The 15,380-nt window shown below is 45.4% G+C and overlaps 1 protein-coding gene across 1 annotated transcript in view; it reads left to right on the top strand.

Annotated features, from left to right (window-relative positions):
• LOC146859794 (catalase) overlaps window positions 1-15,380 on the top strand; it is a 408,907-nt gene that overhangs the window by 41,284 nt on the left and 352,243 nt on the right. Inside the window, exons 2-4 of the mRNA XM_085643517.1 lie at window positions 12,609-12,780; window positions 14,609-14,719; window positions 14,806-14,936. Coding sequence (XP_085499643.1) covers window positions 12,609-12,780; window positions 14,609-14,719; window positions 14,806-14,936 — 414 coding nt within the window. The remainder of the gene's footprint in view (window positions 1-12,608; window positions 12,781-14,608; window positions 14,720-14,805; window positions 14,937-15,380) is intronic.

The following is a 15,380-nucleotide window of genomic DNA, read 5'->3' as shown; positions in this document are numbered from 1 at the left end:
ACATGCAGAGATGTTAGGTATATCACCACATGTCCTTGCTGTGACCAGGTCACAGGCCAAAAAGTACCTTACTGAACCACAGGTCTTGGATCCTGGAACAATGGACCAAGCACCTACTAAGAAGAAGAACAGGAGGGTTAAGGCTGTGCCTTCCCCCCTGCCTCCAAGTGATGATCAGCCTTCCCAGGAAGATGATCTAGAGAACCCTGAAGGAACTGTCCCTGAAGAGCTTGAACCTGATCAGGTTGAGTTTCTGGGGACAGGGGGACCTTCCAGGGCTGACTTGGGGCAGGCTCAGTTATCCTGTCCATCTCTTGAACCCCTCAGACAGCTGGCTGCTGCTGAGGCTGCTGGGAATGCTCAAGGTACCCATAAAGTGTATTGGGATGATGGGCTCCTTTATTCAGAGGCTAGAGACCCAAAACCTGGTGCAACCAGGAGGTTGGTTATACCTCTGCAATTTAGGGGCTTCCTTCTTACCTTGGCCCATGATATTCATCTAGCAGGACACTTAGGCCAGAACAAGACTTGGGACAGGCTTGTCCCTCACTTTCACTGGCCTCACATGAATGAAGATACCAAGGAGTTTTGTCGCTCCTGTGTGACCTGCCAAGCCAGTGGCAAATCAGGTGGCACAACAAAGGCCCCCCTAATACCACTACCTGTGGTGCGGGTCCCTTTGAAAGAGTGGGAATAGATATAGTGGGTCCCATGGATCCTCCCACTGCATCTGGGCACAGATTTATACTGGTGGTAGTGGATCATGCCACCAGGTATCCAGAGGCAATTCCCCTTAGGACCACTACAGCTCCTGTTGTGGCCAGGGCCCTGCTGGGAGTATTCTCCAGAGTGGGGTTTCCTAAGGAGGTGGTTTCTGACAGAGGTACCAACTTCATGTCAGGATACTCGACAGCTATGTGGAAGGAATGTGGTGTCAACTACAAGTTCACCACTCCTTATCACCCAGAATGCAATGGGCTTGTTAAGAGATTCAACAAGACCCTAAAGGGTATGATCAAAGGATTACCTGAAAAGCTCAGGCGAAGATGGGACATCCTTCTACCCTGCCTTCTGTTTGCTTACAGAGAGGTCCCACAAAAAGGAGTTGGCTACAGCCCCTTTGAGTTGTTGTTTGGGCACCCTGTAAGAGGCCCACTGTGTTTAGTGAAGGAAGGATGGGAGTTACCTCTCAAAAAGCCTAAACAAGACATAGTGGACTATGTACTTGGTCTCCGCTCCACGATGGCTGAGTATATGGAGAAGGCATCCAAAAACCTTGAGGCAAGCCAGGCCTTACAGAAAGATTGGCATGACCAAAAGGCTGTCTTGGTTGAGTTTCAGCCAGGACAGAAGAATTGGGTGTTGGCGCCAGTGGCCCCAGCAGCACTCCAAGACAAATGGTCTGGACCCCATACAATCCTGGAAAAGAAGGGAGAGGTTACCTACTTGGTGGACCTAGGAACTCCCAGGAGTCCCCACAGGGTACTCCATGTTAACAGGTTAAAAGCATATGTTGACAGGGCAGACATGGGCTTGCTCATGGCTACAGATGAGGGACAGGAGGAAGAGAGTGACCCTCTCCCAGACTTGTTGTCTCAGAACCCTGAAGATGGTTCAGTTGAAGGAGTGACCCTTGGAGGCAACCTCACTGATCATCAGCAGATTGAATGTAGACAGGTTCTACAATCATTTCAACACATGTTTTCATTGATACCTAGTCAAACTGACTGGTGTACCCATGTGGTGGACACTGGTGATAGTCTGCCTGTGAAGAGCAAACTTTACAGACAACCTGACCACGTCGGGGACTGTATAAAGGCTGAGGTACACAAAATGCTGGAACTGGGTGTCATTGAACCCTCAGAGGGCCCCTGGGCTAGCCCAGTGGTTCTGGTCCCCAAACCTCACACCAAAGATGGCAAGAGAGAGATGAGGTTCTGTGTGGATTACAGAGGACTCAATGCTGTCACTAGGACAGATGCACATCCTATTCCAAGGGCAGATGAGCTCATAGATAAACTGGCTTCTGCTAAGTTTTTGAGCACATTTGACTTGACAGCTGGCTATTGGCAAATCAGGTTAGCTGAGGAGTCCAAGGCCAAAACAGCATTCTCAACCCCAGGTGGGCACTATCAATTTTTGGTGATGCCCTTTGGTCTGAAGAATGCACCTGCCACCTTCCAAAGGTTGGTGAATCAAGTCCTTACTGGGTTGGATGACTTTTGTGCAGCATATCTTGATGACATTGCTGTCTTTAGCTCCACCTGGGAGGATCACCTGATCCACCTGAAGAAGGTACTTGAGGCTCTGCAAAAGGCAGGCCTCACCATCAAGGCTACTAAGTGCCAGATAGGGCAGAGTAAGGTTGTGTATTTGGGCCACCTTGTAGGTGGAGGCCAAGTTCAACCACTGGAGAGTAAGATACAATCCATCAAGGACTGGTCTCCTCCAACCACCCAGACTCAAGTTCGAGCTTTCTTGGGCTTGACTGGGTACTACAGGAAGTTTGTTAAGAACTATGGGTCCATTGTGACTCCTCTTAATGATCTGACATCCAAAAAGATGCCCAAAAATGTTCAGTGGACAGTAAGCTGTCAAAAGGCATTTGATGACCTGAAGAATGCCATGTGCTCTGCACCTATCCTGAAAAGTCCCGACTACTCCAAAGAGTTTATTGTCCAAACAGATGCTTCTGAGTTGGGTGTGGGAGCTGTGCTGTCACAACTTAATGTAGATGGTCAAGACCAACCCATTGCTTTTATTAGCAGAAGGTTGACCCCCAGAGAGAAGAATTGGTCAGCTATTGAGAGGGAGGCCTTTGCTGTGGTGTGGGCCCTGAAGAAGCTGAGGCCATACTTGTTTGGCACTCACTTCAAGATTCAGACCGACCATAAGCCCCTCTTGTGGCTAAATCAGATGAAGGGTGAAAACCCCAAACTGCTTAGGTGGTCCATTTCCCTACAGGGGATGGACTTTACAGTGGAGCACCGGCCAGGTACAGACCATGGGAATGTAGATGGTCTCTCCAGGTACTTCCACTTAGGACATGAAGACGAGACTGGTCAAGGCTAGTTTAATGTCCCTGCGTTTGGGGGGGGGGTTGTGTAGGAGAGTAGGGTCTGCTATCCTATGGTCACCCCAAATTTTTGCTTTTTGCTTCACTGGTTTTTGACATATTGAGGCTGTGGGCCTGCTAATCAGACCCCCAGCCTGCTGTTCTCTCTACTAAATTGACACTGTGCACCCTAGGTGCATAACCAATTGGAATTGGATCACCCTGTGAGCCCCTGTACCAGTGTACACTAGGTACCCAGGGCATTGGTGTATCTAAGGCCTACCAGGGGCTGAAGCATGTATTGTGCCACCCCTGGCCTGGCCTAGCAATTTGACACAACTGGCTGATCACTCAGCTGGGGTAAGTTGGTGTAACCACCTCTTACTTAGGTGTAGTATACCTAACCTTAAATGGGACACATGTTAGCCTATAAGTCACTCCTATGGCAGGCCTTAACAATCCTGAAGGAAGAGTGCTTGGTTCCATGTGAGATGGTGCTCTGGCATGAGCTGAGCCTGTCTGCAGTGGTCGGAACTACTCCCTTCTACCGTTTCCAGATATCGCCATACCATATACTCTTAAGTGCATTATGAACCTCGCGGTTAAATGCTATCTTTGGTTTGGCTTTATCAAAACATGTCGAGTAAGGTGTCATACGAATTGGAATACTAACCCCTCGCCAATTCTGGCGACGGGGTTAGCATTCCACCCTTCTAGAGGGACACGACATGTACAGTACCTGAAACCCGGGTAAAATCAGACATAGCCTCAGCTCCACAAAATGGATGCTGCCACCACAGACACAAGTCTGCCCTCCTGCTGCTGGGAGTCCTTCCAGCTTGGGAGACGTGGACAAAGGGTTTCCTGCCAGGGGAGGTGCGAGTACCACCCCAGACAGGATTTTGTGTATTGGTCAGGTAGGGCTTGAAAGGAATCAGACATGCCTGAGGCTCACAAGGAGCCTCGGTGCATATGCCAGTTCAAACCGGTCCTGGGGCACACCAGCCCCGGACCTGGGGCGAGCTGGACAAAGGATTAGGAGTGTAACCACCCCCCTTCCTGGTCCCACCCTTAGGGAGGGACCTAGCAGGTAGTCCGGCCCCTAGAATCCGCTTAAAGGTAGGAGCTGTGTCCTAAGACTTTAGACATCCTGGAATCAACTTAACCACAAGAAGAAGACGGGAACTTCGACGCTCTGCTGCACAGAGGACAGAAGGAAATCTCCCCTATGGTCAGGGAGTGACCATCTTGCTAACGCAAGCACCAACCAGTTATTCGACATCTGCTTTGCCGCCGCCTCTCGCCGGATCCCGAGCCCGAGCCCGAGCCCAGAGCCCGACAAGACCTGGACCTCCAGACCTCTCACCGCCCGATCCACAGTCCCTGAAAAGAAGGAACCCGTGGAGGCACCGAGACACGTGGAGCCAGCCATCTTGAAAGACCGACGACAAGCTGCAAGCGCGACAACAGAGGCTCCCTCCAAGTTGTGCTTTGGGTCCTGAGAAGCCCAACACCCGAGCAGCATCTGCACCAAAGGTGAGCCCTCCAGCATCTCCACGATCTGCGTGGGGCCCCTCTGCACTTTGCATCTCGACGCGCCTGCCCGGTCCCTGGCCCGTTAGCTAGTGGCCATTTTGGCGACCTAACTTGAAATCAACGACGCTGGTCTGGTTGCTCCAGACTGGCCCCAGCTGCTCTCCAAAAGAGCAGCCCCTCTGATCTTGCTGGTCAGAACAATCGGCTTTCTTCATTCTTCACGACTTCTGTTTTTGCCAAGGCTTGTTTGCTTCCCTCGAGTCGCCGACACCGCTGACAGCGAGAGCCTGCGTGGGACAGCTCGTGAACCGACTCCTGGACGTCGTCGACCTTCAGGGACCACGTGGCTGCGGAGACAAGCTACCCCTCATCACCTGTTTGCACCCGACATCGCCTGGTACCTACCTGGTGCCACGCTGGTCACTGGCTAGTGACTGTGAACACTGTCCCCTCTGCTTTCAGGTCTTCTACAACTCCGATCCACTCTTGGATCCACCGCATCTCTTCTGGACCGGCCGCCTGCAGCATCTTTGTCATCAGGCTCCATTGAATCGATAGACGAAACCCGACGCACTTCGAGACCTATGCACCCGCTTCCTGTGGGTGAGGTAACGCTGGCACTCCGGTGCCCAAGTGTAGAGAAACATCTCTAGTGTCTGTGTTTTAAGTCTTAAGTTCGTAGTCCATCCAGAAGACCCTTCTTGCAATAACTTTTGAACTTTTACGCACCCATTGAAAACCTATGGGAGTACGCGTGTAACTTTCCTCACTGCACACGCGACACGTGGACCTCCTGGCCACTAACTGAAGTTAGCTCCTTGTAGGCCCAGCGATTTTAGAGGCCCTAGGCCTTTTCCCTTTCCTGTTCGTGGTACTTATTCCACTATTTTAGTATATGGTTTGAGTGGCCACCAGGGCCCATCCATATAAAGTGCAACTTCTGTATATTGTAATACTTTCTTGTTTAACGATTTGTGCTCCTGTGCTCATAAAGAGTCTAGGGGATACTTTGAGTAATAAATACATATATATATTTTGAATATATAGCTGTGTGGTGTCCTTTCATTGGTATAAAAGGGGGTTACATATGGTAAAACAGCCTGCTTAACACGCTTTAACGAGTTTAGCCTCAATGACTGCTTAGCCTACGCTAGCACTAGGGCAGCTAGTCCGAAAAGGTTGACTTACAACCACACCATAAGGGTTGCTTGGCATGGTACAAGGTGGTCACTTTAACTAGTGAACAGCATATACCAGGCCAACTTCTCACAGCGGGCAACCGGGGGAGGGGGGGTCATATTATGCAGTAAGGAAGAGCAGTATCAGAAGGAAGTACAATTGTTCCTACAACCATGTCAATGGGCACGTGAGCCTATTCCTGTTAGGGTAAGAATTTGTGCATTAGGAACCTTTTGGCTTCTAATTTGAACGCCGTCTATGAAGAGATTCTGCGTACTTCCGGTGGAAGAGTTCCATATCTTTGGGGCAGCGTCGGAGAAGGCTCAGTGACCACTTCTCTTTTTGTTAGGGATGAGTGGTTTCAAGAGGAAGGTAGAGGCGCTTCTTGAGGTTCTTACACCACAGGATAGTTTAAGTTTTTGCACAAGGTACTTAGGAGTGTTGAAGTGAAGGGCTTTGTGCACAAGAACAGCAATCTTTAAGTGAATTTGTGCTTCGTAGGGAAGCCATTTGAGAGATTCTAGGACTGGGATATATTTTTGTTTCATTTGGTGGCTGTAACCAGTCTAGCCGCAGATTTAATTGATGCCTTAGTGGAGCCAGGGTGTATTTGGGAAGGCCACAGAAGGTAGCACTGCCGTAGTCTAGCCTTGGCAAGACAAGCGCTTGGACCACCTGCTTGAAATCATTTAGAGGAAAGAACCATAGGTTTCACACAGGTTATAGTTAGGTGGATATTTCTCTCGTAAAAAAACAATGAAATTCCCCCGTTATAGTTAGTTCAGATAACTATAACTCGCGCGACCGCAATCCACTGCTGATGACGTCACATATTACATCACTCATGACATGGTCAGTGGCATCACTCATGACATCATCCTTGTGATAGAGTGGCGGTTGCGCGAGTTATAGTTATCTGAACTAACTATAACGGGGGAATTTCATTGGTTTTTTACGAGAGAAATATCCACCTAACTATAACCTGTGTGAAACCTATGGTTTTTTAAGTGAATTTTCAAGTTTTTTTAAATGCTAATTCCTAACTATAACGTGTGTGAAACCTATGGTTTTTTAAGTGAATTTGTACGGTTTTTTAAATGCTTAGTTATGTATTTATTAATTTATTTTTAATTTTTTTTACTGTGCGTGCACCCCGCGATTTAAAAAAGAAAAAAGTTTTTTTCCCCCTGAGGGGGTCCTTCTGTGACCCCCTGACAAAGGCTAGGGGGTCAGGAACTCTCTTCCCTGCCCCCTTTTCACGTTTTCCCTCTTTTTTTCCCCCTTTTCTTTTCAGTGCGAGAGACAAAATGGCGGCCGACACTTCCTGATTTCGACCGATTCGAATGTTGACTGACATCTAACAACCAATCAGAATTTCGCTCGCGCACGGTGCGCGCACGGTGCGCGCGTATAGATATTTATATGCTTTTAAATGCTATTTTCTAAGGAAATACTGAACAGATTGACACCAGACCTGCAAAAGGCACTTCCATGACCTGAGGACTACCTCTCTGCCAAATATCAATTAATTCTGTTCAGCCGTTCGGGCTGTACCTTCGACTAAATGTCCTATGGAAAAATGCATGGGGAAAACTCGTTTTGGGACCCCCCCCTTTTTCTCGGCCCCCGCTTGACTAATCACCCCGAGACTTTCAGGGTAGGAGCTGAGCGGAGCGCCCCATTAGTTTTGACAATTTCGCGAAGATTCGTCAACCGGCGCCAAAGTTATTCAAAATAGAATTTTGAGATTTCCTATGGAAACACGGTCCTAAATAGAACTATCTACTGGCGACCGCCAGTAGATAGATATAGCACGGTGCACGCACGGCACGCACAACGCATCGTGGGCGCTCTGTGCGCGAAGCGCACCGAGCGCCCACAGCGCGTGCACGGTGTGCGAAGCGCAGCGTGCGCGCACGGTGCGCGCACGGTGAAAAACCTGGAAAAAAAAATATTAATAAATACATAACTTGGCATTTAAAAAACCTTGCAAATTCACTTAAAAAACCATAGGTTTCACACATGTTATAGTTAGCTGGACATTTCCCTCGTAAAAAACCAATGAAATTCCCCCGTTATAGTTAGTGCAGGCAACTATAACTCACGCGACCGCAATCCTCTGCTGATGACGTCAGATATTACATCACTGATTACATATGTGTCTTTCTGAAAAATAAATATTTGTAATATATGTATAGCTAAAGATTAATGGAAGAAGACATGGGTAAATAGGTGTCTAAATACAGTGATGTAATATCTGACGTCATCAGCAGAGGATTGCGGTCGCGTGAGTTATAGTTGCCTGCACTAACTATAACGGGGGAATTTCATTGTTTTTTTACCAGGGAAATGTCCAGCTAACTATAACGTGTGTGAAACCTATGTTTTTTTAAGTGAATATATATATATATATATTTGTGTGTGTCTGTTGTATTGTATGAAGCTGACACTTTATACAGTGTACCAAAAAGAGGTATACTGTCGAAAGAAGAGTCCAGGTATTCTCATATAAGCAGACAGGGGCTTGCTCTAGCAATCCCAAGTGCTCTTCTAAGGGGTAGTTTGGTCGAGTAGTCTCAGCCTTATCAGAGAGGAGTGTTGGACATCTGCAAATTCATACATAGTTAATAAATGATGCACACAACTCCATAAGGATATCACAACAGTTCATAAAAATAAAACCTATATATTAATATATAATACACCAGAATCCAATACGATTAGGTAAGTGCTTTTCATGAGAGAACTACTTAGTTTTCAACATTCAAAACTTTTTTCTTATGGAGGAAAAAACAATACTACATACTTTTACTTCACAGTGACTTACGGGACCAATCGCCTAGACTTAAGGTAAGTATGGGGGCAAGGTCCAAGGGAGCACCAAAAGGTCAACTCTGGCATCACTGGGGTGGCTGGGTGCAGAGGTGCTTTTCAGCGTTGTGCCCCAATGTTATCCTATGGGGAGGGAAACATGAACTTCATTTGGGCACTTCACTGTGACCTACTGAACCAATCTCCTGGACTTAAGGTAAGTATTGGGAAAGGTCCAAGGTTACACCAACAGCTCACTTCAGGGGGATGGAGGGGGTATTTTGGAGCATCCGGGTGTAGAATAAACTAATCCAGCTGAACCAACATGTGGTTTCAGGATGCTCTGGGACATGGGGACACTTTTGATCCACTTCCGCATGGGCCCGGGTCGACAGGCACAGAAGTGTCTTGAGGAATCTGTTTTTTCACAGCCAAATTACTCTCGGTTGGGGGGGGGGAGGCGCCTGCACATAGAGGCTGAAGGTGGCTTCTCGAAGTCCTCTCCTGGCAAGCCCAAGATAGGCTTCGTCTCTGGGTGACCACAGTGGCATTGTTGACCCGCTTCTACTCTGGCTTGCAGCGATGGATGCAGTGCTGCTGACTGGTGTCGGCATTACGCATCTGGAGTCCTCGCAGTTCTTTCTTTGGTACATGCAGGGTGCAGGGAAGCAGCTCCGCTGCTCTACTGGAATTCCTGTGTCTTAGCAGAGGTGCAGTTAGTCCTCCCAGGCGTTTAGAACACAGCTTTTACTGTATGAGTCGACTTTGGTGCAATTTCAGGTCATTTGCTTCTTCCACAGTCCTTATTCTTCTTTTAGGTTGGCAGGGTCTGATTTGGTGGTGCCAGGGGCTTCCCTAATTAGTAGATTTAGGGGAGTGTAGGGTAGCAGCCAATGGGCTACTTACCCCTGGTTTCACTATGCCTCCTATATTACCATTCCCAGTGGGAAGTGGGCATAAATCTGTCCCAGATTGCCTGAGTTTGCCATCACAAGAATGGCAGACTCTGAAATTTCGTCTTCACTTCTGGTAGCCCACCCTAGGGGGGAAACTAACCTCAGGGTGAACATAACTTTGAACTCATTTTCCCACCTGTCCAGGTGCCAAAGGGGCCCTGGACAGAGGGGGGGTCGGCATTCTCTCCAGTGAGGGGAGCCAGATTTGCATACCAAAGGCGGAGGACTCTTTTGAAGCTCCTTGCCTTGGAATGCGAATTCGTAGGTCATCCTGTGTGAGGTGGTGTAAACGCCCTGTGCCCGAGCAGGCTTTGTTCCTGACCACTTGAGAGCCTAGGCCCTCACCCCCTGGGGTCAGAAACTAGTCTGTGGTGGCAGGCTGGCTAAGAACAGTCAGTTAGTGCATCGATAATTAGTAAGTTTTCAGGGGGGCACCTCTAAGGTGTCCTCTGGGTTGTGTATTAATAAATCCAACACTGGAATAAGTGTGGGGTTATTAATGCGAGACGTTTGATACCAATCATCCCTGGTTTCAGTGAAGTCATCATATAGCTGGGCAACTCATGGCTTCCTTGGTCAGTTTTACTGGCAGTAATGGAACTGACCAGCACAGGGGCATATCTGCTCATGCAGTTATGCCCACACTTGTAGAAAAGTGCACCATGCCTTAGGGCCGTAACATCTGCTGTGGGTTGACTTGCCTATACTGCATGAAGTGTCTGCAGGCATAGCAGACGGACTGTGTGCCATGTTGTGTTTTCACTTTTGTCTGCACCAAGACGCTCTCCCTGCAATGGCAGTCTGCATGCCTTGGGTGAGGGGGTCCCTTAATGTGGTACAATATGTGCCGCAGCCTTTAGAGACCCGCTTCAGTACCTCAGACCCTAGGTACCAGAGATACCATTTATTAGGGACTTACAGAGCGTGAGGTATTCTCAATTGGGGTATAATTCGACAGTTTTGGGAAACAGATGTGGCACTGGGGACCTTGTTAGCAGGAACCCAGAGTACTTCCAGTCAAAATCACATTAAAAAAAGGGGCATTTTCTTACATGAACACGCGCACACATATAAATGCAAAAAAGGAGGAGGGAACTCTGGGTAGTTACCCTGTTTAGGTGGAGAGAAGCTACTGTATCGAGCATGCTACAACACCAAAGTTTTTAAGCATAGGATGAGCACAGTGCCATCTAAGCCAAGCTAGAGAGGGACAAAGTATTTTGCCATTTCTACAGCAAAGTCTGTAAGCATAAGATTAATACAGTGCCATCCACTCCATTGGTAAAATACCATCTAGGCCAACCTAGAATGAATAAAAGCAACCCCTGGTTCATATTTAGCTATCAATACATTACTTTGTTCCTTTCTTTTAAAGGAAATGGTAGAAAGACCCAAACCGTCCTTTGTTGCTGCAGGTTGCGATGGATTTCTCAGTAACTGTACATAGATTTTTCTATGAAGAAATCATAACACATTTTCACTCCATTTGGTGGAGTTATGTTGAGACTTAAGCTTCTTTGTCACATTTTATCAGAAGATTCCATATATGCATAATGTTTTTATGTTCTTCTGTCTTCAACTTTGTATGTGTTCACCATTTGTAAATGAGATTATAAGGACACCAGATGCATTAAGTAACCATACTGGTGTTAGAATAGGTGTACCTTACTGAGATTTTGGTGTTGAATTTCAAATTGCACACATTCCTACTTCTGCACTCTCTAGTTGTTTAAGGTAAGAAGGATAGCACCTAGAAAATGGTGCTTGTTGTCCGACATTTTGTTTGTGGACAACCTGCGGCTAGATGGATATGTTTTTTTTTTCTCTGTTGATCGTAAATGTGAGTTGCTAAAAATGCATGCTCTCAATAGAAACGTGCCTCTTAGTCTATTGATAGTAGTGCCAGATTAGTTGCTTTTAGTGGCAAATGTAGAAACACAAATGAATTTACATTTTTTATGTCTAATCTAAGATGTGAAACATGCATCCTGATAGCATATCCTAGCATATTTTATTACATTCCCGACTAGCTCCCTATAGTGGTTTCGCTTTATAGGTTTTCTCTCTAAGGTTACATTGTTGAAATTATTGTTGGTATTATAAATGATATTTATAGGGTACAGTATTACGCAGAAACTGGTTTCCAGCTGCTCATGTTGGCCCGAGGGAAGTAGGAATATACCAAGCAAGGTTTGTAGCAGTCTTTGCAAACCGATGCAATTAACATTCAGTGACCTTCAGCAAATTGGAAGCTCACTTTGAACATATTAGGAGAGCCAGACGATATCTCCAGCGCAGATAGTATAGCTACTTGTCCAAACTTTGACCTCTTATTGTTTGCATTGATTAAGGCTTAGTTCAGCAGTTTGCAAGATAGAGATCCTATCAATCCTGCGGATATGTCATTTGGTATATTGTGCTTTTGGGGGTAGCCAACTACTTGGATCTTAACTGCCAATGTGTAGAAAATCAGTTGCAGTGGACTGCTATTTATTATTATTTTTTTTTAATCAAGTGAGGTGTGGATGTTTTAGGGGGCACAAAAGTTAATGTAAGCGTTCTCCCGACATTGAAAGCCAGATCATACATTTACTTCATTCGCAAGTTTTTTACCTGCAGAACGTGTTCCAGGTTGATACTTGAGGAATTTGCATAGTGAATTGCGCTCACTATTTTTGGTTTTCTAGATGAAATTTAAGAAATCATGTAGTTTTATAACGTGATGAATCCTCACATGTAACCCCCATTCTGACAGGCAGAAGTTGGAGTTGGATGGTAAAATTGGTGGGAAACAGAACCTCAAGTTACTGTATTTTCCTTGGGCGATTTTTGCCACCTGACCAGGTATTTGAGTGGCCTGTATTATGAATACTTTATAAGCCCAGTTTCAATATCCATTTTGCTGCTGTCTGTGCAATTAGGGCTCAATCTTCTACTGACCATTTCTTATAGCTCGCAGCATGCTGTTCGTTAACAAACTTGCCTAACAAATACGCACATGTGTAGGTGCCTCTTCATTAAAAATTGTAGACGATGTATTGATTTAAAATACTTATTTTTTTTTAATATAGACAGCTGACTGTCTCACGACAGGGGCCGGTGTTCCGGTTGCTGATAAGCTGAATGTTTTGACTGCAGGGCCACGAGGCCCCCTTCTGGTTCAAGATGTTGTTTTTACAGATGAGATGGCCCACTTTGACCGAGAGAGGATCCCAGAGAGAGTTGTGCATGCCAAAGGGGCAGGTAGGTTATCTCCTATTTTTTAACATGGGCTTTTTTTTGCCTTCATCAGTGAGGCTTTAAACAGAATTGTGTTCAGTATCTTCAGGACCTTGAGCTTTGCAGGCCTGTTGTCAGCATGATTTGGGGAGGTGAGGGTAGTAAATTTCTTTCATTTGTGTTTTCATTTTTGTGTTTCTTTTTAAGGTTCTTAAAATGTTCTGCTAGTTACTGGGCTTAAAGAATCAATTTTCCAAAGTGGTGGGCCCATTAGTAAAATGCTGCCTCCATCCCCAGAGGATCAGAAAATTAACAGGAGAAGCCCTTAAACACAGTTGAGTCCTGGGTGATCCTAAAAACATACAGCAATGTCTCGACAGATAGTAGTATTTAAACAAAAGAAGAGAAATGCGAGGAGCACCAAGATTGACTATTGTGGTCTGTATTCAAGCGTGGGTACAGAAATTAAATTGTCAGTAATATCAGTAATACTTGTACATAACATAACTCAGCATGCTTGTTGCACGCCTTCTCGCTGTTTACTTTCACTGTCACGTGCCTCACGTGCAGAGTTCACTTTTTTCATGAGCACTATATGTGCACTTTTTTGCGGATCACACTTGTGTACAAGTAATATTAATATTGCTATTTTAAATGTATTACTGTACCCATGCTTTAATACAAACTGAAGAGAGGCAACCTTGGTGTTCCTCGCATTTCTCTTTGTTTGTAATTTATTTTGCTGTGTAATAATTTGTCTTTAGGATACTTCCTCTTGAGACTTGTATTTTAGTACCATCCCCAGAGGGACAGTGATAATTGTAGTGAGAAGACCCTAATTTGATAGGCTATAAAAATGTATACCTCATACAAAAAGGCTTGCCTTCAATAACCTGGAGAACACATTATTTTGATAACATCTGTGGAGTATTAAACGTGGCTCTATACTAGAGGAGAACTGGTATACAGGTAGGTCAACAAATAAAAATGTCTTTCTTGCATACCTCGAAAGCAGCAAGCTGTCTCTCTCTCTCTCTCTCTCTGAGTAAGGAAATAAATACAGATATTTTCCATTCATTAACTGTGCCCTTGCGTATATTATTCCCTATGAACTAGTTTCCATTCTTTCGCTTTTCTTTAGGCAAGTTTAAGTTGGTCAAAGGCATTTGGGTGGTTGAGGAGGTGTAAAGTAGGCACACTCATTAAGTCTCTGTATTCAAAGAAGCCTATATATATAATTTTTCTTCTCAGATCTCGTCACAATACAAGATCAGTTGGGTACTCTTATCTCGACAGGACCGTTACGTTTTTCCATCCCTCCCCAGGCGTGTTTCTTACACTCTGTTGTGTTGCTCTTAGCTAGGTGAATCACACAGCCTCTAATCTTTGTGCCCACCAACTTTTTCTGAGCCCTAGAACACCTAATGTCTGTGTCGCTACTCATGCCTAGAAACAGAAGGGTTCGGCTCATTTTGAAAACCATGTTTCTTTCTTTCCTGCATTCCTAAAAAGTCCCTCCTCATTCTCCGTGTGCTTCTGAACTGCAGTTGTTCTGTTTCTAGGTTGTTTTCCACCTACTCTGTTGGAAGGCGCTGTGGCAATCTTAAGTTTCTCCATTTTACCCTTATGTTTTGATAATGTTGTACTTCATTATGATGCAGTCTGAGGTAGCTGCTAATATCTCTTAAACCCAATAGAATCAATTCTAAATTACCATGACCCTTTTGTTTGCTTAAGTATGCTTTTGTTTTGTACGAATGGGCACTAATGCTTCTTTTTAATTCTCAACTAACGATGCCTTATCGTTTTTTGTTTGTGAGTCAATAACGTGAGAAATGATTTTCCTTTCTAGGCGCTTTTGGCTACTTTGAAGTCACCCATGACATTACAAACTACTCAAAGGCCAAGGTATTTGAGCACATTGGGAAAAGGACTCCACTCGCTGTTCGATTCTCTACTGTTGGTAAGGTTTCTGTGCTGATATTTGGTGTGATCTTTAGGTTGGGATCAAATAGAATTTTGACTTATTTTCTTTCTGCATCTTCTTAGCTGGTGAATCTGGCTCCGCTGACACCGTCCGTGACCCACGAGGATTTGCTGTGAAATTATACACAGAAGAGGGAAACTGGGATTTGACTGGGAACAACACCCCCGTCTTCTTTATTAGGGATGCAATGCTAGTAAGTATCTGAGCTGTTCACAAAATGTTTCCTGATTTTATGCTGTTACGACATATTTGTTTTTTTATGGTGGCGTTCTCTTTCAGTGGGATTGTTTTACGATTCCTTAAGTTCTTTCAGCAGTCATATTTTCGAAATAAAGGTTCAGTGCAGGAGAAAGGTGCTGACAAATGTGGTACTTGAGGCTGACCTGTTGTTGAGAACCATCCAGTCTGCAGAGTGCAGACATTCCGGTATGTTATTAGGGCCTCTGGGGAGGGACATTGTTTGAACAGTGTTTATTGATGTCACGTTCTATAAACTGAAAATAGTTGACATGGATCCACTAATTTTATAATATATTTGTTCCTCTTATGCAATTATGGCCAACTATTGAATTGACGTGATAATAGTGGGGCATACTGCAACTCTTAAAAAGAATGTTTGCACTCTGTAGTGCATATT

The sequence above is a fragment of the Triturus cristatus genome, chromosome 3_1, assembly GCF_964204655.1.
Source record: "Triturus cristatus chromosome 3_1, aTriCri1.1, whole genome shotgun sequence".
Taxonomy (NCBI): Eukaryota; Metazoa; Chordata; class Amphibia; order Caudata; family Salamandridae; genus Triturus; species Triturus cristatus.
Note: the sequence above shows the minus strand (reverse complement) of the source record. Positions and strands in the feature narration are given on the sequence as shown.